This window comes from Coffea arabica, chromosome 8e (genome assembly GCF_036785885.1).
Source record: "Coffea arabica cultivar ET-39 chromosome 8e, Coffea Arabica ET-39 HiFi, whole genome shotgun sequence".
Lineage (NCBI taxonomy): Eukaryota > Viridiplantae > Streptophyta > Magnoliopsida > Gentianales > Rubiaceae > Coffea > Coffea arabica.
The window spans coordinates 1,693,660-1,715,355 of record NC_092324.1 but is presented as its reverse complement, the minus strand read 5'-3'; the positions used below and the strand labels follow the sequence as shown (position 1 = coordinate 1,715,355).

At 35.5% G+C, this 21,696-nt stretch overlaps 1 protein-coding gene and 3 long non-coding RNA genes across 4 annotated transcripts; 2 read left to right on the top strand and 2 right to left on the bottom strand.

The window, feature by feature from the left end:
- Positions 1-4,781: 4,781 nt before the first annotated feature.
- On the top strand, positions 4,782-6,943 carry LOC113703411 (uncharacterized). Its single transcript, XR_003451444.2, has 2 exons — positions 4,782-5,112; positions 6,407-6,943. It is a non-coding gene; the product is annotated as an uncharacterized lncRNA (long non-coding RNA).
- A 796-nt stretch (positions 6,944-7,739) lies between these two features.
- Positions 7,740-11,314, bottom strand: LOC140012557 (uncharacterized). The gene is made up of 2 exons (XR_011819740.1): positions 10,857-11,314; positions 7,740-8,692 (listed from the first exon to the last, which is right to left on the bottom strand). It is a non-coding gene; the product is annotated as an uncharacterized lncRNA (long non-coding RNA).
- A 1,640-nt stretch (positions 11,315-12,954) lies between these two features.
- On the bottom strand, positions 12,955-14,058 carry LOC140013140 (uncharacterized). Its single transcript, XR_011820210.1, has 2 exons — positions 13,348-14,058; positions 12,955-13,267 (listed from the first exon to the last, which is right to left on the bottom strand). It is a non-coding gene; the product is annotated as an uncharacterized lncRNA (long non-coding RNA).
- A 4,610-nt stretch (positions 14,059-18,668) lies between these two features.
- On the top strand, positions 18,669-21,560 carry LOC113703471 (disease resistance protein RPM1-like). Its single transcript, XM_027224842.2, has one exon. It carries the CDS (start codon positions 18,669-18,671, stop codon positions 21,558-21,560), a length of 2,892 nt encoding a protein of 963 aa, XP_027080643.2.
- Positions 21,561-21,696: the final 136 nt, after the last annotated feature.

Here is a 21,696-nt window from a genome sequence, read left to right as displayed (position 1 = left end):
TTTATCTTTTTGTGTCTTAATCTTTATTTAAATTTTGGTCAGAGATAATATGTAAACCTATATTAATATGGTTTGTCTGGTAAATGTAGCATATGTTGATCATTTCCAAGTCTGCTCTTTCCTTCCCAAATTTGCCAGTGTTTCAATTAGCATTGCATATGTGATCATTCATCATTGACTATTATAATTACTTTGTGCTAATAAACTTACAATGTTTATCACTACTATTTCTTAAAATATTTTTACACTCAAAATCTACATTTCGTTCTCTATTAGGAATTATCACAAAACACAAAATTTGAATTCGATTCAATTCACTCTAAAATTTTTTTTCCCTAAACTAGACAAATCGGGGTGCACAATCAATAATCTTCTAGTCGTATAGAAGGACACGTCACTTTTTCATTCTTTTTTTTTGCAAGTATTATTAGAAAATCAAAAGATATGGTTTATGTTGTCAATTAGGAACAAAAGTGTAGATGATCTACGTATGTGTATGTTGGCAATCAAGAGCAACAACGGACCCATTTGCTCTAGCAATGTAAGGGCTAGTTAATATTAAGTTGGGTAAATTGCATGTTATCCCCTATGATTAGGTACTTTACCACATAATCTCTCTATAGTTTAAAAAATATATATAATTTGCTCATAGTTTGAATTAAAGTGCCATCTTTAATTTTTTTCATTAAAACTAACGATCAATAGTAAAAGGTCAAATCAAACTAATAAATTGACAAATTTATCTTTTCATTACTTGAAGAAATTTAAATAAAAAATAGATAAATAAGAAATAGAAAATGCCATTAAAATTTTGGTTTAAAAACCTATAATGATATTTGTAGTCAAAAAAGATTTGGTATTTTTTGTTTCTCATTTACTTTTTTTATATTTCCCTTCCATCCTTTTTGTTTCTTATTTATTTATTTTTATTTTTTATTTTCCTTCCATATTTTTTTTATTTGGAGAAAATTAAGGCTTTGTTTGGATAGAGTATTATGCCAAATAGTTACTTGAAATGATTACTGTAGTGCTTTTTGTGATGTAATGTATGTGAGATAAAAAAGTGGATTGAAAAATGTGTTTATGATGTAAACGAAATATTTTTTTTGAAAAATTTTGCTATCCAAAGCATAGGTTTTCAAAATCACCTCTTCTCTTCCCAGGGAGAGAGAAAGAGAGAGAGAATAGTGAAAGCGTAAATTTATCAAATTATTAGTTTGATTTTGACTTTTTACTATTAACCGTTAGTTTTAACGGAAAAACTAACAGTGACACGTTAACCCAAATTATGATCGGGTTTCATATATGTTTTTAAACTATGGAGAGAGTTATGTGGTAAAGCACAAAATCACAAAAGCACGGAACTATAGAGAATTCAAGACCTAATACATAACAATCTCAGCTAGATAGATGCTCACATCAATCTCCTTGTTCTTTGATATTGAGCTTGCCGTAGAACCATCAGCAATTCCAAACTGTACTATTTGATCTTCAGACATGGAAAGGCCCTCGTATATCAAACTAGAAATGCAAAATCGACCGGGGTTTGCCTCAGCACTGGACAGAGTTATTACCAAAAATTACCTCAAAGAGAAAACATACAATAAGTAATGTTACTGTCCCCAGCCCACTCCTTGCACAACTTAGCTCATTTTTCCAAGGCGTGCTTCTCCTTGTCCTCTCACTATTCCCACAGCTCATAACAGCCCGCGACAGCTGAGTAAGAAGGCTCAGCATTCGCGGCATTACAGCATTGCATGTTGTTCCATATGAGATGATGGGCTATAAATAACTTCTGCTTTACTTTTTTTTTTGTGTGGGAAAAAGACAAATAACTTCTGCTAGTAGTAAAGTTGAACTCGTATTCTTTTGCAGTGTAATTAATTGAAAAATCAAACGATGAGAATTATGCAGGCAACCAAGAACCAATGCTGACGATTAGATTTAGCAACATGTGGGCAATCATGAACGATTGGCTTTGCAATTGGTTTGATTAACGTATATCGCTAGCCAAAAAAAATAATAATAATATGAAGAGAGGATCTCTAATTAACTTTCTTTTTTGAAATTTAGGAGGCTAGTTTCTAATAGATAGATCAGATTTGAACCCTCATATTCCTTCTCAAATTTCTCTCTATTGATTACAACATCATTTGACCCCCAAAAAAGGGTTCAATATCATGTAGTCCCAAAAAGCATTAAAATAATATATATAACTACAATTCATGTAAAAAAAAGGATAAATTACATATAATCCCCCTATAATTTTCTTCAATGCCACGTAACACGTCTAAAGTTTCACAATAGTAATATAACCTTTATGTGGTTTTATGCAAAATAGAAAATGAAAGAATGCATCATCAATTAGATGATTGAACCAAACACATTCTAGATGACGTATGTGATGGAATCATAAAATCCACTTAATCCTCTATGATTTATATAAGGGTTAAAAACAAAAAAGCCTTCTGCGGTAAGTCTAATACACAGAAAAGTCCCCCATGGTTTCAAAATATACAACACGCCCCTTCATGCTTTAAACTAAATTGTAAAGGTGACGGAATCTGTTAAACTTAACGGAAATGGTCAAAATGACCAAAATATTCTCATATAATTAAGCAAAAGACAGCTCAAAAAAATTATTTATTTTATTTTCTAAATAGAGAAATTGAGGGTTAAGGGGTAGAATAGGTATATTTGATAAAAATTAGGTATAAAATTTTTTTTTTAGGTTCCAATAAGTCATTTCCGTTAAGTTTAACGGATTCCGTCACATTTACAATTTAGTTCAAAGCATGAGGGGCCGTATTGTATATTTTGAAACCATTGGGGGGGTTTTCTGTGTATTAGGCTTACCACAGGGGGCTTTTTTATTTTTAACCCTTTATATAAATACCCACCTTACCTTATGCATTTATCCACACAATTCCCCTACGGTTTTATCCAAGATGGTTAGGCATTTATTCGCTTTAGTATTAGAGTAAGGAAATTATTAATATTTGAACTAACGACGTTGCAGAGATTATTTTTCGTAAAGTTATATTGAACCTAAGCGAGTGAAATATATATTTTACTATGTTATAGGGTTATACGACAATGAGTGAAACCATAGGAAGTTATGTTTAATTTACCCTAAATTAAGGGTAGGGGTACTTAAAGCTTAGGCTAAAGTAACTACATTATCATGGAATTCAAGGTTTACAAATAGTGTAAAAATGGCTTCTTGGCGTTGGTAGGTGAAAACAAACTGTGCTTACAGATTTCTCGGTAGCTTCCTAAAAGTTTCATTCATAATTTTCTATTCTTAACTTCGTCCATGACTTAGTCCAACCATAGTAGCACTACCAACATTAATGTCTAATGTCTTCTTAAATCAATCCCCGACTGCCGAGTTACAGAAATTGAAATCTCACTTTCCCCAGTCCATTCTTCAATTGACGAGAAAGGAGAAAAAAAAAATCTAAAACCAACTTTAACCCACAACATGCTCAAAACTCAGCTGCAACCCTACTCTCCTGTAACTTTGATAGAATATTCATTTTGAGTTGGGTTTTTCTTTATCTATGGCAGTAGATTCTCGTTCTCTTGTGATCTTTCCTCATTTCTACTTAAACACACATGTATATTTATGCCGAAATTTGGTCAGATATTTTCTATTATGTACCATAAGAGCACAAAAAGAGAGATGAGCCCACCATAAAATTGCAACACAGTCACTTACTCCCTTAATTGAGAGTATTTTGTCGTATGGGTGCAAAACAAGTCGTGCCCAATCAAATTACTCACCAGCATGTTTTGTCAAAACTTAGGTTAACCAAGTTCAATATTTAATTAGTTCGAGTATCTCAAATTGCTTGAAGAGTTCAAGTTCGAGTCTACTATATGAAACTTGAAAATTCGTCAAGTTCAGTTGAACTCAATCGAGATTTAAATGTAATATATCCTTTTGAAAATTTTTAATATTTATTAGTGTGAAATGTCAATTGTATCCTGATTTAAAATTATATAAAATATTAATTTATATTACCTATGCTTCATTGAGTTTGATTAGACTCGACTGATTAATGTCCACATAGTTAAAGCGAGTCCATCTCTTATTCTTTGGCACAGCGCAAAAGAATCCTATATTAAGGCCCTATTTGGTAACCCGCTTCAACACGTAAATTTAATGAATTCAGATCTTAACATATTCAAACTGTCTGATAATTAAAAATTGAACATCTGAATTAATTAAGTGGCACTAAATTTTCTAAGTAAAACTTAGTCCTAAAATTAAGTGATAAGTTATTCACTTATCATTGAGGTTGCGTTTGATAAAACTGAAGTCTGAAAACTGAAATCTGAATTTATTGAATTATTAAATATTAAATCTAATACATTTGAGTGCATATCACATTCAGTGATAAATAAATAGCTTATCACTTAATCTTGGGAACAAGTTTTGTTTAAATAATTTAGTTCAATTTTTTGTTATCAAACGGTTTGAATATATTAAAATCTGAATTGATTAAGTTTGATGTTGAGAGCTAAATCCTAAAAGGAATAAAAAGGAGAGTTAGCTTATGAACAGTAGTTATGGTCCCCTATGGACACCTTGTCTAGGTGGCTAAATATGGAATATCAGATGAACATTTGATTTGTTGGAGTTAGGACTGAGTTGGGATGTGCGGCTGGCACGTGATGTGGCAATGTGATTTTACTAGCTAACCCTTATCTCACAATTTTACCCTTTAATTAGTTATTGATGTGAGCTTGTAGGCTTGGTTATTGGGTCTTTTCATAATGATACAGTTGGACGGTAGATTGAGATCCATCAGTGCGATTGGTTTCTCCATCTTCTGTTCCAACCCATCGTAAATTAGTCCAAGAACTTCTCCATCTTCTATGAAATCTAAAACCGACCGAATTATGCAGAAAATTTAGAGGCAATTCAGTTAATAAAAGTAATTGAGATTATAAATTTTTCAAATTGTGGGTATCTAATATTGCAACAAGCTTATTTCAAATGTGCACATGAGTGCTTTGACAGAAGAATAAAGCGTCAGGGGATAAGGAAGCATGAAATTTCCGTGTTCTTCAAGCTCAGAATCGTATTGAATGTGAGATGGCCAAGTTTGTTTTCTTTCACCTCCAGTAAAACTTTTTTTTTTCTTTCTAATTGATTCGTTTATGTTTATCCTTTTGTTATGGCATTTAAATTATACCAAGTTTCAGGCTTTGCCAGTTGTTCTTATGCTCTTAAATGCTCATTGGATTCTTCTGGCATTCTTTGCATGCATATTTTTGATTTATTGTTGGGTCCAATTACTGCTCTAATACTGATAGTAGGGAAGATAGGGCCATTGGGGTGATTTTGGGGGCAATTCCCCAATGCGTATTGTTTTCAGCACACACTATTTTCAAGTACCTATTATTTTGGATTTTTTGATTAGTTTTTATTACAAATTTGTTGATCGTTTATATGCTCTAAATTTGATCCTGGAAGATCATTCTTATGTCAGGTTCTTAATTATTTTCGGTCAAATTTTTATCCACCCTTGGAAGCTGCTTTCTTCTTCACTTTGCCTGCCTTATTTGGTTGGTTGGGCTCAAGTATTTCTTGTCCTTAGAGTCAAATATGTTTTTAATTTTTTTGCTGAATTTCTGCTTTTGAGGCCTTCAGACATGACGATGAGTCCAAGAAGTTCTTCCATTGCATTTTGGTAAACTTGAAATTTTGTCTCTGTTTCAGCATTTCATTTCATTTGCATTCTGCAATTTATTTGCTGTTTCTCTTTCTCCCACATTTAGTGCTTTCTTATTAGTCGAAATTTAGGATAAACCATCAAAAGAAGCTGGATAGTAGTTTGAAAATTTGCAGGTATATACTATCATTCTTAACCAGTTTTCCTTAAAAAGGATTGCATCATTCCCCATCTTCCAAGGGACTGAACCTCTTAGGTAATAGTCATTTTGTATGACTTAGTTCAAGTCAAAGGACGAATTTTCTTTATACTCTATGTTCCTGTTGTTTGATGATATAGAGGGAGCTCTTTGATTTGTATCCACTTACTACATGCTAAATGTTTTAAAAGGCTTGATTGGAAAGCTATTACTTGGGTGGTCTCACCCCCTACCCCAAGGTCTCTTGTCACCGTTGAAGCTCAAACGAATGTAGTTTCAAGAATGCTTAATACGATATGTGAAGATAATGATCACTATGATATTTATGGATTAGATAATGAAGTGACTGGAAATACATTTGCTCCAAATATGTGAAGCATGTTCAAAATGTCATTTATCAATTACTCGAATTTTGTAATTATAATTCTCTGAAGTGACTTTTTGTGATTAAAATTTGTTGAAGTTCGTGTTTTGCTCCTTTATGACCCCAATTTGCTGCCATCTATGCTACAAGCTCGTACAGGTGCCAGCATATATTAATACTGATTTTACCTGTGCACCAACTGCAATCGTTTTTAGCATGTCATCTTCAAGATCAGTCGGTGTGGCAATACATGAAGTGATAATGGTGCATTTATGCTTTTAATGCACTAAAAGAAATGCTGGAGTTTGAAATCTGATGTTTATATGTTGACGGCATGAACAAATGCTGGAGTTTTGGGTAGTTTCTTGAGACAAGATACCATATCTGTTTGGTCAAAGAATTTGATGAGAATGCCTGGAGAATTATTACAGTTTTTGACCATGTATACTTGCATAGATTATACTCTTTCCGGGCACCGTCACGCAACGTGTGAGGCCCAAATAAACTAGTAATCTACAAAACTGAAAGTCGCACAAACAGTTCTCTCCGTTCCTGTTGGATTATTAGCTCATAACAATGATCCACAGAGTGAACACCCCACGGAAACGGGGCAGGAGCGCTCCTGAGCTATTAATGGCCATGATTTGGCCTCAATAAATTGTGCTGTCCAGATCACAAATTGTGCATCGATTTTCACATCGTGTGTGGGACCCACAAAATTTTGTACTAAAGTTACACGTTGTACAAATAAAGTTACGCCGTGTGCAACCAAAGTTATGAGCTGTTGAAAATGGCCAAAACCGTCCGATGGGGATGGTCCGTGCCCCTTGTCCACACCCCACCAAGTGCATAGTCCTCTTAATAATTCCCATGATTTTGTTGTGTAGCAGTAAGGTAGCTTCGTCGCTCTCTCTCTCAAAATCACGTTGCTGTCTATCTTCTTTCTATTCAATTTCCATCACATCTCTTGCTTTAGTTTCTCTTTTTCTTTCTGACTACAATGGCTCCACTCCATTTATTTGCTGCAGCTTCTTTTTTTGTGAGTAAGAAATTTTCTCGTATTTCGTTCTTAAATTTCTTACGGCTTTGAAAAATTCTTCGGTTTTAAGTCACAATATAAAATTGGGAAACATTGACAGAGCTATATAATATCGATAATGTGTTTCTATCTATCTCCTTTCTTATGTTGTTTCTAGGAACCATATGGTCATCGGAAAAACTTAGTGTCTCTGTTTCTTCTTTTGTTTTGAAATTAATTTTCCAAAATACAATATTCAAGTAGGTCAAATAATGCACATTGTGACGACCCCACTTCCCCCTAAGACGAACCAGAGGGTTGGCAGGCCGTCTGCCTAACTCTCGCCAGGACTCACGCAGGCACACTAACCCAAATCCTTCCGGAGATCAACCTAAACTATTACAATAGAGATTCTTCCAAAAAAAAAATCGGTTTCTAACACCACATTAACTTCAAAGATAACAGCATCCGAAGTTAGCCAATCGACGGCTCTTAAACACTTCACGCGTTACTTACAAGGGTTAAAGCCATACCACACAAATACATACATTCAAGCCACATATCAGAATTAGGGTTTACACTTTTCCAGCTTCAAGTGGCAATCCAAAATGAAAGATAAAATGCTTAACTTGGAATTCATTACAAACCGAAATTCAAATTCAAGTTGTTCAATTACATTCATAGGAAATATAAGCAGCTCAAATTCTTTCAAACTTCACAACCTGTAAGGAAAACAAATGAACGTGGGGTGAGCTAAAACTCAGTGGTGCCCCAAAATCATGCAATCACTTGAAACAATTAACACGTATTGATTCGACTGAAGTAAATAAATAGGGAAGCGATAATATTCGAGTATACCTTAGACTGGTCGAGAGATTCACCCAACGACATTACGTCCAACACTTATATTTATAGACTGGTCGAGGGATTTACCCAACGACTTTACGTCCAACACTTGATTGTTATAGACTGGTCGAGGGATTCACCCAACGACTTTACGTCCAACACTTGATTATTATAGACTGATCGAGGGATTCACCCAACAACTTTACGTCCAACACTTGATTATTATAGACTGATCGAGGGATTCACTCAACGACTTTACGTCCAACACTTGATTACCAGGACAGGATAAGAGGCCCTCCCACCTTTATGGTGTGGTACATTCTCCTGCCTAGTAATTTAGCACTTAGCAAACACAAGCAAGATATTCACGAAAAACACTTCAAGCAAGTCACCACTCGAAAGGCTAGTGCGATAAAGTACACACTGCTCACTTCGATGGATCAACAACCATTTTTGGCAATTATCACATAACGAGTCGATAAAGCACTTTAACCAAATAGCCATAAATCAGGCAGGGACACTCACCAAAAGTGAAGCTCAAAAGTCAAGTTGGGAATCGAAGTCCACGTCCTCGCTACACCCTAGAAATCCAATTTTTAAAACTATAAGTTTTACTAAACAAACTTTTGTTTTGTATATAAAAGGTTATCTTCTATAAAACTAATTTAATTTCTCGAAACAAATCAATCATTCCCTTGGAATTAAGGCTAGTAAAGAAATAAAATATCTCGTATGGTTTCTTTAAAGGTATTTCCCTACTAGAGGGCAAACTAGAACCAAATTAATTCAAACAAGTTTTCTTGTCGAACAAGTTCCCTTTGTCTTTTATTTGAAATTATTCAAATCTAATGTTTTTAACAAATTTCCTTTAAAACAATTGGTCAAGGATAATTTTGTGAAAAACTTAAAGTTTGGAAGTTAATGCAATTATTTATTAAAGGTCAAACACTAGTTTAAATAAAGAAAAGAATTAACAAATCGGCAAGGTTTTAAAAGTCCCGATATCTAGATTTTAATATTAACGTACTATACTCAATGTATATAACTTGATATTAAGGCAAAATATTCCCACAAGATTTGATTTAAAGATACTTGAATTCAAAAGACTAGAACGGACTTCACGATTTCAATTCATTTGCACATTATATTCCAAGTCGCCAATATAGCAAAAACACAATTCGAACATCCATTTCACTAGGGTTTCATCAATCATTAGCCCTAGGTCTCAACAGATTCAATTCTAATCAAAATCAACCAAAGGAAGTCCAAAGTATTAAAACAATTCCAAATCACAAATCGTGGACCTTCCAAATGCATTTTGGCCAAACCACTTAAATAATTCCACCAAGAATTTAACCCTTGCAAAAATTACTCAAATGGCCAAAAGCTTCATCAATCATTAGCTCTTGGCATCAAACAAATATTTCTTACAACAAGTCAACTAAAAGTTTAACTCAAGCATAGAAGAAAGTCACGGTTAGCTTACTCACAAATACACTTAGGAACTCAGATTTTCTTTTCTTGTTTCGATAGTCAAGAAAATTCCAGTAAATTTCAATCCAAGATGTCCAACTTTTACTTGCTAGAAACACCAAACGTATAGCCTATAATCTGTCCAAACCAAGCTAAAATAAATAATGCACAAATCCAGCAAATAAATCCACCAAAAGTCCCAACCCATTCGGCCATGCTGGAAAAATATTTTCCTTCAGAAATTCTTTTAGTTCATGTTCCAATACACCAGTTTTTCAAGTGTTACAATCAATAAGATAATCATGAAACTAGCACAAGATGTTATAAGACATTTTACTTGAGATTGTAGCCAATTATCAAGCCAATATAAGAATTTCAAGCTCCTTTCTCATTCGGCCATTAACCAAATTTTCCAGCAACAAGACTTCGATCTTTTACACTCCCAGCTTATCATGTAAATGGTAATTGTTATGCTTACGGGGTCTCTTAATCAACGACACAAAATTTACAGCTTGTAACATAATTTTAAAACCCAAAATTCGCAAAAGAAAACTGGAAAATTCTTTTCTTCTTCATTCGGCTACACTGGAAAAATTCCAGCAGCTTAGTCACTCATTAATCCGGATTTTCCTTGGCCAAATCACTGAATTATGTACTCACAGCTAACATGTATTACTAATAAATGAAGTTACTATTAATTCTAGTCCAAAACAGGGTCGGTCACCAACAACATTCATTCAAAATTCTAGGATCTGCTCAACTAACTACGGATGACATGCCTGCAGCAGACTTTTGGTTTCATTTTATTTTTCTGATTTACACACAGCTAATTAATCTCATGCGGGGCTTAATCATCCAGCATTTAGTTAGCTAAACACACCACCAAGTGAGAATCAAACACTTTCCAGCAAATCTCATACTAAAATATTCATACAACTCCCAAAACAACTCCATCGGCAAACTGGAAAATTGATTAAGCAGTCCAGCAACTTCTAGTGAAAATTTCCAGCCATGCAACCGAAATCCTGGCCATATGGTTCACATGCAACACCAAATAAAAGGCTATCTATCAAATTGGCCCAAGGTTAAGCTCAGATCATCACAAGTTAACAAACTAAAGCTGCAATTCCAGCTCTAACTCTCGGCAGCTCCAATTCTTTCCAAATCAGTTTTCTTGTAACTTAATTTTGTCATCCAACCGCACAACCCCACATGCATGCTTATAACCAGCTTCATTAACCCATAAACAACTCATTTAAGTCTAGAAATTACCTCAGCCTGAAGCTTAACACACTCGGCCCACAGCAGAAATATTTTCCTCCCTCACGGCTTTGCTCACGCACTCGGGGATGGTTGGTCTGAGTTCAGTAATTGCAGCTGTGGTGATTGAGGTTGAAGTGATCACGGCTGGTTGAGGTGAAGAATGAAATGGCAGCTCTCAGATGATGAAGGAAGCAATGAAGCTCACACGATTATCTCTTGCTCTCACCCTCTCTCGGACAGTTCAAGAACCGAAGCTCGCACGGCTCTCTCTCTCGTCGATACTTCCAAGGTAGTTGTTTCCTCACAGCTCACGGCAGAAAGCAAATGGAAGTGTACTATTATAGTGGATTGGAAATGGTATAGTGTGGAGTGTATGGTTAATGGGGTGTATATATTGAGGTTATCGTGAGTGGGGTTGGTCGGCAAAAGAAATGGAAGATGCTGGAATGAACCGACAGAAATTGGAATTGTTTGGAAATGAGTTGCTTCTAGCATTTTTTTTTTTCTTCACGGCTGCTTGGTGATTTTAACTTGGAAAAGGCTAATTTGGTCTTTTTACATTTCATCCAAATTTCCACTTAAGCCCTTCAATCCTAAACTAACTCCAAGATTTCCTAAATATAAATCAAATGCCTACTAATATACCAACCTTGAAAAATTCAATTATCGAGATACAACGTCCCTAAAATAATTATAAAGAGCTTTAACCTAAACGTTTCGTCTTAATTCTAGTTTTCCTTAGCACCTATCGTCGTTAATACTTAAAATTAGTTATTGGAACCAAAGAATTAAAATAAAAACAATGGCACACTCAACATCAAGAAAAATTACCTTTACTTGGCAAAAATTCAAATAATCTAATATCTTGCACAATTGAATTATTTGTAATCTAAAACAAATTATTTTTGCACACTTATTTAAGACCAGATAATAACAACGTTTATTAAAGATCTAAAATGTACATGCAACACGTACATATATGTATATTTATAATTTCAAGGTTTTTACGTTCTAGGCGAACCTAGTATACTTGTATCGATTTTATCTAGAATTTACCAAATTCATCTTATTGCTAAGGTTCCTATTAACACTGAACATTATTAACGATTAAAACTAGCTATCGGAATTCAAAGAAATTAATTGTTAAATCAATGAAATAATTTACCTTCGGAATATGAATTTAATGTAACTAGACTAGGAAATTTAATAGTTTAGCACAATTCTTTTATTTTGCACATAAAATTTATTTCTACGCACTTATTTAAAAACAATTAGATTTAATGCTAAAATCTATTAAAGAATTATAAATGCAAATGAAATATGCACTAATATTTATATATATTTTTTCAGGGTTCTCACACACCTTATCACATTTGAGTCCAAATTATGACTCTACAATAGTTACTTTTACTAGTGAATTTCAATTTATTAACTCAAGTAGGGGCATCAAGCTAGGATTTGAAAAAGAAAAAAAAAAGGAAAATTTGTGAACCACTGCTACTTTTTTAGCCTATGACTCTTTAAAATCAGGAAAAACCAATCCAACTATATGTTTCAAAATTCTTTTTTTCGTAACAATATCCCTACATAAAAATCTTCTCTACAAGGATACATTCTCGCTAACCATAGCCAATATTTATTTAGTCCTTGCAGATAAGTAGCGAGTTTTTCCCACAAATTAATTATTCTTGCACAAGTAAAACTGCAAAAGGACAGATTCATTTGGACGGTCGGCACCTGCGAACCATACGCCCACTTATTAGTTCCATTTTGACCATATATCATTACAATGAGGTCAACAGTAAGATCCCATGCCAAATGCGGAGATGATATGGTAAATCAGAACAAATATCATGCATCTTGTATGAAGCGATTTGAGAAAACCTTGGTGCGTTGAAAATTCAATTTGATCGTGAAAGGTGAGTATAATCTAGCCAAAATGGACAAATCTCAGAAGAAAAAATTGAACCTCCAGACATGATAATTATAGAATGAAACATGTGCCAAGTTATTAGTAGCTAACTTTAAACAACAAAATTAAGAACTGATAATTCATATGCTAACTAATTAACTAGTAAAAATTGAAAATTTTTAAACTAAGGGCCTGTTTGGAACCTTGGTTTTTAACCAAGTTTGTATGATACAAGTTTTTTAACAACTTTTGCTACAGGAACCTTAAAAACTTATCAAAATTTTTAACTTACACACTTTAAAATATCAAAAACACAAAAACAAAAAAATTCCCTACCCCTTTTCTTCTTTTTCCTCCCTCACCCCAACCCATCACCACTTCCGTCGCCGGCCACTACCTCTGCCGCCGGTTCCAATGCCCATCTTCTTTTTTTTTTTTCCTTTTCTCCCTCTCCCCCTCTTCCTCCCTTGCAAAGGAATTACTCGGTCAAATCACTGTGATGTTGAGCCTGATAAGAAGGGTAGTGGGTCAGACAAAAAAACAAGTGGTCATGGCAAATCATCCAACAAGCAGAAGCAGCAGCTTTGCCTTTGTGCTCCAACGACCCATGCTGGCTTGTTCAGGTGCCGTCTCCACAGAGCCGCTGACACTACAAATGCTGCAACTGCTCACAAGCCATTGGTGTCATCTTCAATCAAGTGCAGCGGCAAGAAAAGCTTCAGTTCAAGAAACATGGCACAGTCCCGGATCGGAATCCTTTGCAACCTGCCATCCTCCCCCTTTGCTCGATTTTTTTTTGCAATCGGGAGAGAGGGGGAAAAGGAAAATTGCCAAAAAAAAAAAGAATTCCTGTTGCGGCTTATTCTGCCAGCAAGAGAAGGATTGGAGAGGGAAAGGGAAAATTGGAAAAAAATTGTTTCTGTTACTGCAAAACTCAGGTGCCAGTCTTCTTTTGCAGAGGCGGGCGATGGAAGGGGGATGGGGAGAGGGGTGGCGGTGGAGGGAGCGGGAGAAAAGGGGTGGCGGTCGATGCAGAGGTGACCATCTACTGGGTCTTTTTACAATCAGATGCAGAGGTGACGGGGGGAGGGGAATGAAGAAAAAGAAGAAGAAGAGAGGAAAGAAAAGAAAAAGGAAAGAAAGAAAGAAAAAGAAAAAGAAAGAAAAGAAAAAAAATGGCAGGGCCATGGCTGCTGGTAGAGGTGTCAAAATGGGTGACTTGGGCGGGTTTGGGTTGGGTAAAATGGGTAATGGGTACAAGTGAGTCAACTCATTTATACCCATTTAATTAGATAGGTATAAATGGGTAAGTCAAAAAATGAATTGGGTAACCCAATTACCCATTTATAACCCATTTATTTTAACTTTTTGTAAACTTATTTAAATTCATTTTTGCAAACTAAATTATCAATTTATACCACTCTTTGTACCCATCATTAGTTTTAAATATTTACTTATAATGTTCAATAAACTTAATTACCAATTTTTTTTCATTTATACTCTATGTCACAAAATTACCTATTATTTAATAATTGAATAATAAGAATATAAAAATTTGAACTAAGTACTATAAAAATTAATATAAAAACTTAATCCAAAAATTTTGAACCCCTAACATTTTTTCATATATAAATTTAAAATTTCATTTTATAAAGATAAGAAAATAGGCTAAAATTTATCATAAATTGATAATGCTAAAAAATGAGCAAGTTAACAAACTAAGAGAAAATAAAATAATAAGATAAAACCAACAAATAATAATAATAATAATAATAATAATAATGAAACAAAAGTAGTTAACATCATGACAAAATGAAAATTTTGAAAAAAAAAAGGTGGGGGAAAAGAAGAGACTTGGGGGGAAGAGAATTCTAAATGGGTTAATTGGGTTTCATGGGTTAGCCAATAATACCCATTTAATAAATGGGTATTATTGGGTAACCCATTTATATCCATATACAAAAATTTAAGATACCCATACCCATCTATTCATGGGCGGGTATGGGTAAATTTAGTTAAATGGGTTGATTTGACACCTCTAGCTGCTGGGAACTGGGAAGGCAGAGGTCACCGGGGGGGAGAAGGAAGAAGAAGAAGAGAGGAAAAGAAAAGAAAAAGAAAAGAAAGAAAAAGAAAAAGAAAAAAAGTTTTTCACTTTACAAAAACTTCTACAAAAAAATTTTTCACCTTACAAAAACTTCTACAAAATTTTTTCAAAAACTTCTACAGTGCACTACAGTAAAGTTTTAGACAAACTCCCAAAAAATTCAGGTTCCAAAGAGGCCTTCTTGAAGCACCCAATTCATCAATATAGAACTCATTTTTACACTCTATCCTGACTATGCCAAGCACAAAATCGTAACATTTACTTTTTCATATAGATTAACAAATTTTATTTCTTTTTATTTCTCTTGATTAATTAGTTACTGGCATGGCATCATGTAAACTGGTCTTATTATTGAAGAGTACTCGCTATTTTACTTCTTTTTTAAGATATTTAAATTAACAAGCATGTAATCACACGTAACAGATTCTACCAATATTTGAAAAAATTCGTCAATCATCCTAAATCTGCTTCAAGACTATAACATAGGGGACCAAATTTGTTCCTTCCAATATTTTAGGGATAAAATTGCACATGTGCTAAACATTGAGAATCAAATTTGCATTTTTCAAAATTTTAATGACTAAAACTGCCGAAAGGCAAAATATTAGAGGCTAAATCTGTATTTTCCCTTTATTTCTACGTCAATGAAATCAATGTCCAAGCCACCACGTTTTAAGCTTAAGACATCATTGCTTTTGAACGATGCTGTGGTACACTGGTAGCCACTCCTTTATTTGATCGAAGAAACACAGCCGAAAGGTGCTGAAGAGTGAACGCCCCACCAACTGCATTTGTCTCCCTAACAATTTCCATGATTTTGTAGTGTAGCTTCGCCTTTCAAAACCACGTTGCTAACTATCTTCTTTCCATTCAATTTCCATCATCTCTCTTGCGTTAGTTTCTTCTTATTTCCATCATCTCTACAATTTTTTTTTCGCTGCAGTTTCTTGATGAGTAAGAATTTTCTTCGTATTTCGTCCTTAACTTTCTCACACGGTTTTGACAATTTTTCTGCAGTAAGTTACCATATAAAAATGACGAACATTAATTGACAAGAATTTATAATGTCAATAATGTCTTTCTATCTTCTTTCTTATACTGTTTCTAGGAACCATAGGAAAATTTTGTGCCTCTGCTTCTTCTTTTGTTTCAAAGCTGCTTTTTCAGCATACAGTGTTCGAGTGGCTCATAGGAATGTACGCGAGTCGAGTCACAATCGAGTAGCTCGCGAGTAGCTCGGTTAACGGTTTGGTTTGAACTCGAGTTGACCGAGTTCGAGCCGAATATCGAGCTACTCGATTGTCATTCGAGTCGAGTTTCGAGCCAATATTTTGAGACTCGAGACTTGTCGAGCTACTAGTCGAGTCGAGGGTATTTAAATAATATATTTATAATTTAAATAATATATATGTATTATAATTATAAAATGACCATTATGGGTATAAGTTTTACAGAATTTACAATAAACTCTTCTCTATAAAAAAAGTTCATAATGGCAAAAAAGTAATAACATAATTGTTCGAGTCGAGTAAAAAAACTTGATTAGGCTCGACTTGATAAGGCTTGACTAAAGGTCGAGTCTTATCGAGTCGAGTCTCGAGTTTAAAGCGAGTTCCTCGAGTCAAGTTTCGAATATCGATTTTGTGTACTCGGTCGAGCTCGAGCCTAGATATATATGAGTCGAGTCGAGCTCGAGTATAGCAATATTCGAGTTTGACTTGACTCGATTACATCCCTAGTGGCTCATATGATGCACCTTATCCTCCGGTTACTTCATGTCCCTTACTCCTAACCTAGTCTTAGTTGTAATAATTTCACAGCTGGAGAAAAAGAACTGAGATGAAAGATTACACTGGTGATCCAAAGTCATTCATTTTACAAAGAAGCAAAGAAGAAAAATAGAAACACGAAATTATGATTTGACGTATTCGAGTGTATCTTTTTTTTTTTTTTACTCATTGCAATAAACAAAAAGAAAAATTAGACATGATAAGATGGTGGTGATCGGATTTGGCTACGTGGTTAAGGGTTTACCTCAATTGTCTTGTGCTGAACATTCAATTTTAGCCATCTCCAATATTTTCAATTCCACTTCTTTCTTCACGTCCAACATTTTATGAGCACATCGTGGGTTGGAAGGACAAGCCAACAAGACTATAATTCGATTAATCAAATTGATATACCAGCCGGCCAACAGCCTAATGTTCACAGACAAATAAAATTAAGGCTTTTGCTATTATGTACCATAAGAGCACAAATAGATTAGATGAATTTTAGATGTGTTACCAACTGTTAGGCATGTTAAGTAATTGATTGGGACCGACATAAAATTTTTCAAAGTAGACCTGGACCTATGCAGTGAAGTTGCAAACTTAAAATTCTAAATAAATATGATTGGAAAACTCTCAACGTGGAAGTGGGAAATTTGGAAATTCAAAAGAATTGTGTAATTTGACATAATTCATAAATGGAAAATTAAGTACTATCCATCTTAACTTGAATACAATTAATATTTCGTGAAATGACTAAACTACTCATTCTCCGATCACCTAACAATGGACTCTGACCCCATATCATTTAAGTCTCGATTTTTATTGCCATGTGCCACTCTGACAGCCAATGGATGAGATACACAATCTAATCTTAGGTCCACCACGTTGAGTAATTGTTCTACTATCCAACCAGGAAAGTCATGGGCCAATTTCACTCCACTTTCTTATCAATAACGGTACTGCTCCTCTACCTTCTCCTCTATAATACTCCATCTTCAATAGCTAAAGGCACATACCGCATTGTTTTAATTTTGGTTCAAATTATCATCTTCCTCGCCCGTGTTCTCTTTTTCATCAAACTTGGATTTGACAGGGTAGGTTCAGATCAGCTATTGCCAGAGGTTTCATTTTCTCTCAAGTAAGTGCTGAGATTTGTTTACTTTTCTTGAAGTTCAAGGCTTTTTTTTTTCTTTTTTATGAACATAGCCACGTTTCTAATTGGAAAAATGAGCGGCCTTTCGTCCTATCTAGTCCTAGATGCAGTAATTCCACAACTGCAAAAGGAGGGATAGAAAAAACAAAAGAAAGAAAGAAGTGAGATAATAGATTAAATTGGTGATCACAAGGGACTAACACTAACTTGTTCAACTCCGTACGATTACTTGTGATCGAGTTTTGTAATTTGAACTAAGTCACGTTACTATTATAGTTAATTGGAACCCCAATTGTTGTGTCAGTCCAGGCTAGCCAGCTCAATAAAACTTTTGAAGTTAATTAAATCAGGTGGATAAAATACTTTGGCCAAGTTATTAGTCGCTCATGGATCCTAAGTTTAAATTAAACTTTATTCTTGGCATGCTTCGATCTTCCACAATTTTCACACTCATGAGCTGCTATTAACAAAAAATAACACTGAATTTAGTATTTCTACTTTATTAATTATTGTAAAAATTAGTTTGAGTGGTTTGTTCCTAAGGTTTCTTTGATATTACAAATACTAATTGGTTAGCAGAAATTTACTTTACATGATCTTTTGACTTATGAAGTTACGAGTAGGATAACGCTAATTTTCTTAATTAAGCATGATTTTTTAAAAAAATAAAAAGAAGAAAACGAAAATAATATGCTTACTAGAGTAAAGGAGAAAAAGAGCACCTTAATATATACTGCACCATATGGTATCAAAGTTCATCAGCTTATGAATCTATAACCTACTCTTCCTTCTTCCTTTCAAGATACTACAACTGGACTGTCCTATAAACCAGAAGCCGCCTCCCCCGACATTCTTAGGTTAAAAAGAAAGACTAAAAATGGCAGAAACTGTTCTCTCTTTTGTGCTGCGTCAACTCTTAACTTTTCTGCACGAGGAGGGACGACTATTGGGAGGGCTTCGGCCAGAGGTCCAATTCATCATGGATGAGTTGGAGCAAATGAGAGCTTTCTTGCGAGAGGCAGAAGCAAGAGAAGAAGATGCTCAACCCACGCTCCAACAATGGATCAAGCAAGTGCGGGATGCTGCTTATGACACTGAGGACATTCTTGATGAATTTGTAGCTCGCTTTGCTCGGCATGACGCAACAGGATTCTACGGCTCTGTTCGGAGAATTTTCAGCTCCATCAAGAATTTGAGAGCTCGTCATCGAGTTGCCAGCGAAATACAAAGCATCAAGTCCAGAATCGAAAGTATTTCTGCAGGTCATCAAAGATACCAATCCGAATATGGTATCTCTGCCCAAGCGTCCAACTCACTTTCTGCTGTGAACGACACAACCTGGAGCTATAGCAGAGATGATGCGCTGCTTGTGGAAGAAGCTAAATTAGTTGGCATTGACCAGCCCAAGAAACATCTTATTTCTGAGCTCCTCAAAGGGGATGATTACCAACTGAAAGTTGTTTCAGTGGTTGGTATGGGAGGACTTGGCAAAACTACCCTAGTGAAAAAAGTCCATGAGGATCCTGAAGTCAGAAGGCATTTCCCAGTCCGGGCTTGGGTAACTGTCTCTGAAACATGTGACTTTCAGTTCCTCCTGAAAGACTTGATTCGGCAGTTACACGAGGCAGGGAAGAAACCAGTTCCGCGATGGATCGAGTCCATGACTACCACTCAGCTGAAAGAAATTATCAAAGATTTTCTTCAACAAGCTGGAAGGTATGCAATTGTTTTCGATGATGTATGGGACGTGGAATTTTGGAATACCATCAAATTTGTAATGCCAGAGAGCAGTCGCGGCAGCCGCGTCATGCTAACAACTCGAAAAGTTGATGTAGCCTCTGCCTCTTGCATTGAATCTCGGGGTCTTGTCTACAGAATGAAGCCACTGTCCTTTGAAAATTCGTGGATCCTGTTTTGTAACAAGATCTTCAAGGGAAATAGTTGCCCTGGCCACTTGATGGATGTTGCCAAAGGTATATTGGACAAATGTGAGGGCTTGCCCCTTGCGATTCTTGCAATCAGCGGGCTTTTGGCTTTGAAAGATGTAAACAGAACAGAGGAATGGGAGATGGTTCGACGCAGTCTTGGGGGTGAATTAGAAGGCACTGGTAAGCTGGACAGAGTTAAAAGGATACTTTCTCTCAGTTATAATGATTTGCCTGGGCATTTAAAGACATGTCTGTTGTACACAAGCATCTTCCCAGAGGATTATGAAATAGCATGCATTAGACTAATTAATTTGTGGATTGCTGAAAGGTATGTAGAATGGAGAGAAGGAATAAGTATTGAAGATGTAGCCTGGGGTTATTTTAGTGAACTCGTCAATAGAAGCCTAATTCAAGTGACTCGTGTGTTTTATGAAGGAATACCTCAATATTGTCGAATCCATGACCTATTGAGAGCAGTTATTCTTCTCAAGTCAAGGGAACAAAACATGGTGACAGTTACTACTGGACAGCTGATGACGTGGCCGTCTGATAAGGTACGCCGTCTAGTAGTCCATAGTGGTAGCAGTAACAACACCCAGCACCACCAACAAAGACGAAATTATTGCTTTGACCACCTTCGGTCGTTCGTTACAGTTGGATCCCGGAACCCGCTACTATCCAAAATGTTGTTATCTGAAATTTCAAGGAGTAGTAAGCTGTTAAAGGTTTTGGATTTCGGTGGTCAAAACAGAGTGGAGGAAATACCAAATGAGATTTTCAATTTGTTTCATCTCAAGCATCTGGACCTATGGGGTACAAGAATGGAGATAGTCCCGAAAGCCATTGGAAAGCTTCAACATTTGGAGTATCTGAATTTGGGTAACACTGGAGTTAGGGAATTGCCCATGGAAATTCTAAACTTGCAAAAACTTCGGTTTCTCGAAGTATATCAACTAGTTGATTCTTCAGATGATGATTATGGAGCTCATGGATTTAAAGCTCCATCAAATATGGGACGGCTTCTTGCCCTACATAAATTAAGCTGCATAGATGCAAGTAGCGGATCTGCAATACTTAAGGAGATAGGAAAGCTGACCCAATTAAGAGAACTACGTATTACAAAGTTAAGAAGAGAAGATGGAAAGGTGCTCTGCTCCTCCCTTGCCAACCTCACCAGTCTTCGGGAATTAAGTGTTCAATCAATTGGAAAAGGTGATGATCATGAGATAATCGATTTAAATCATCATCATCCTTCTTCTTCTTCTTCTTCTTTGTTTCTTCAATTTCTTCGTATGCTGGTTTTGCGTGGCCGCTTAGAAAAAATGCCACAATGGGTAGCTCATCTTCACGGCTTGGTAAGAATAGATTTGGACTGGAGCAGGTTAAGGGGAGAGGAGGATCCGCTTGAATCCCTCCAACATTTGCCCAATTTGAGTAAAATTAATTTCCGTGGATCTTACCAGGGAGAAGGGTTGTGTTTCAAGGCTGGAGGGTTCCTAAAGCTGAAGTGGATGTACTTAAAAAGAATGGAAGGGTTGAGATGGATGAGAGTGGAGGAGGGTGCATTGCCTCGTCTCCGGGAACTATTTCTGCAGCAACTTCCATTACTAGAGGAGTTACCATTGGGTATCCAGCACTTGATCCATCTTCAACGGCTGTCTCTGTATGAGATGAGTTCTCAATTGAGAGAGAAGCTGTTAGAGAATCAGAAGGAAGAAAGTGAAGATTACAGAAGAATCGCACACATTCCTGAAATTCTCATTGGTTACTATACAGATGATAGGAAATGGAGACACCGCAACCTGTGGGCAGAGAAGAAGAAAACATATAATCTTTCCTAGCAGCAGCCGCTGTGGCTTCCCTTTGTCTAGTTTGTGGACAACACGGCTTTCTCTTCTTTTGTTTTTATTTTTTATTAGTAATTTTTTTCATCATCTTCGATGTTTTTATCTTTTTGTGTCTTGATTGTATCACCTC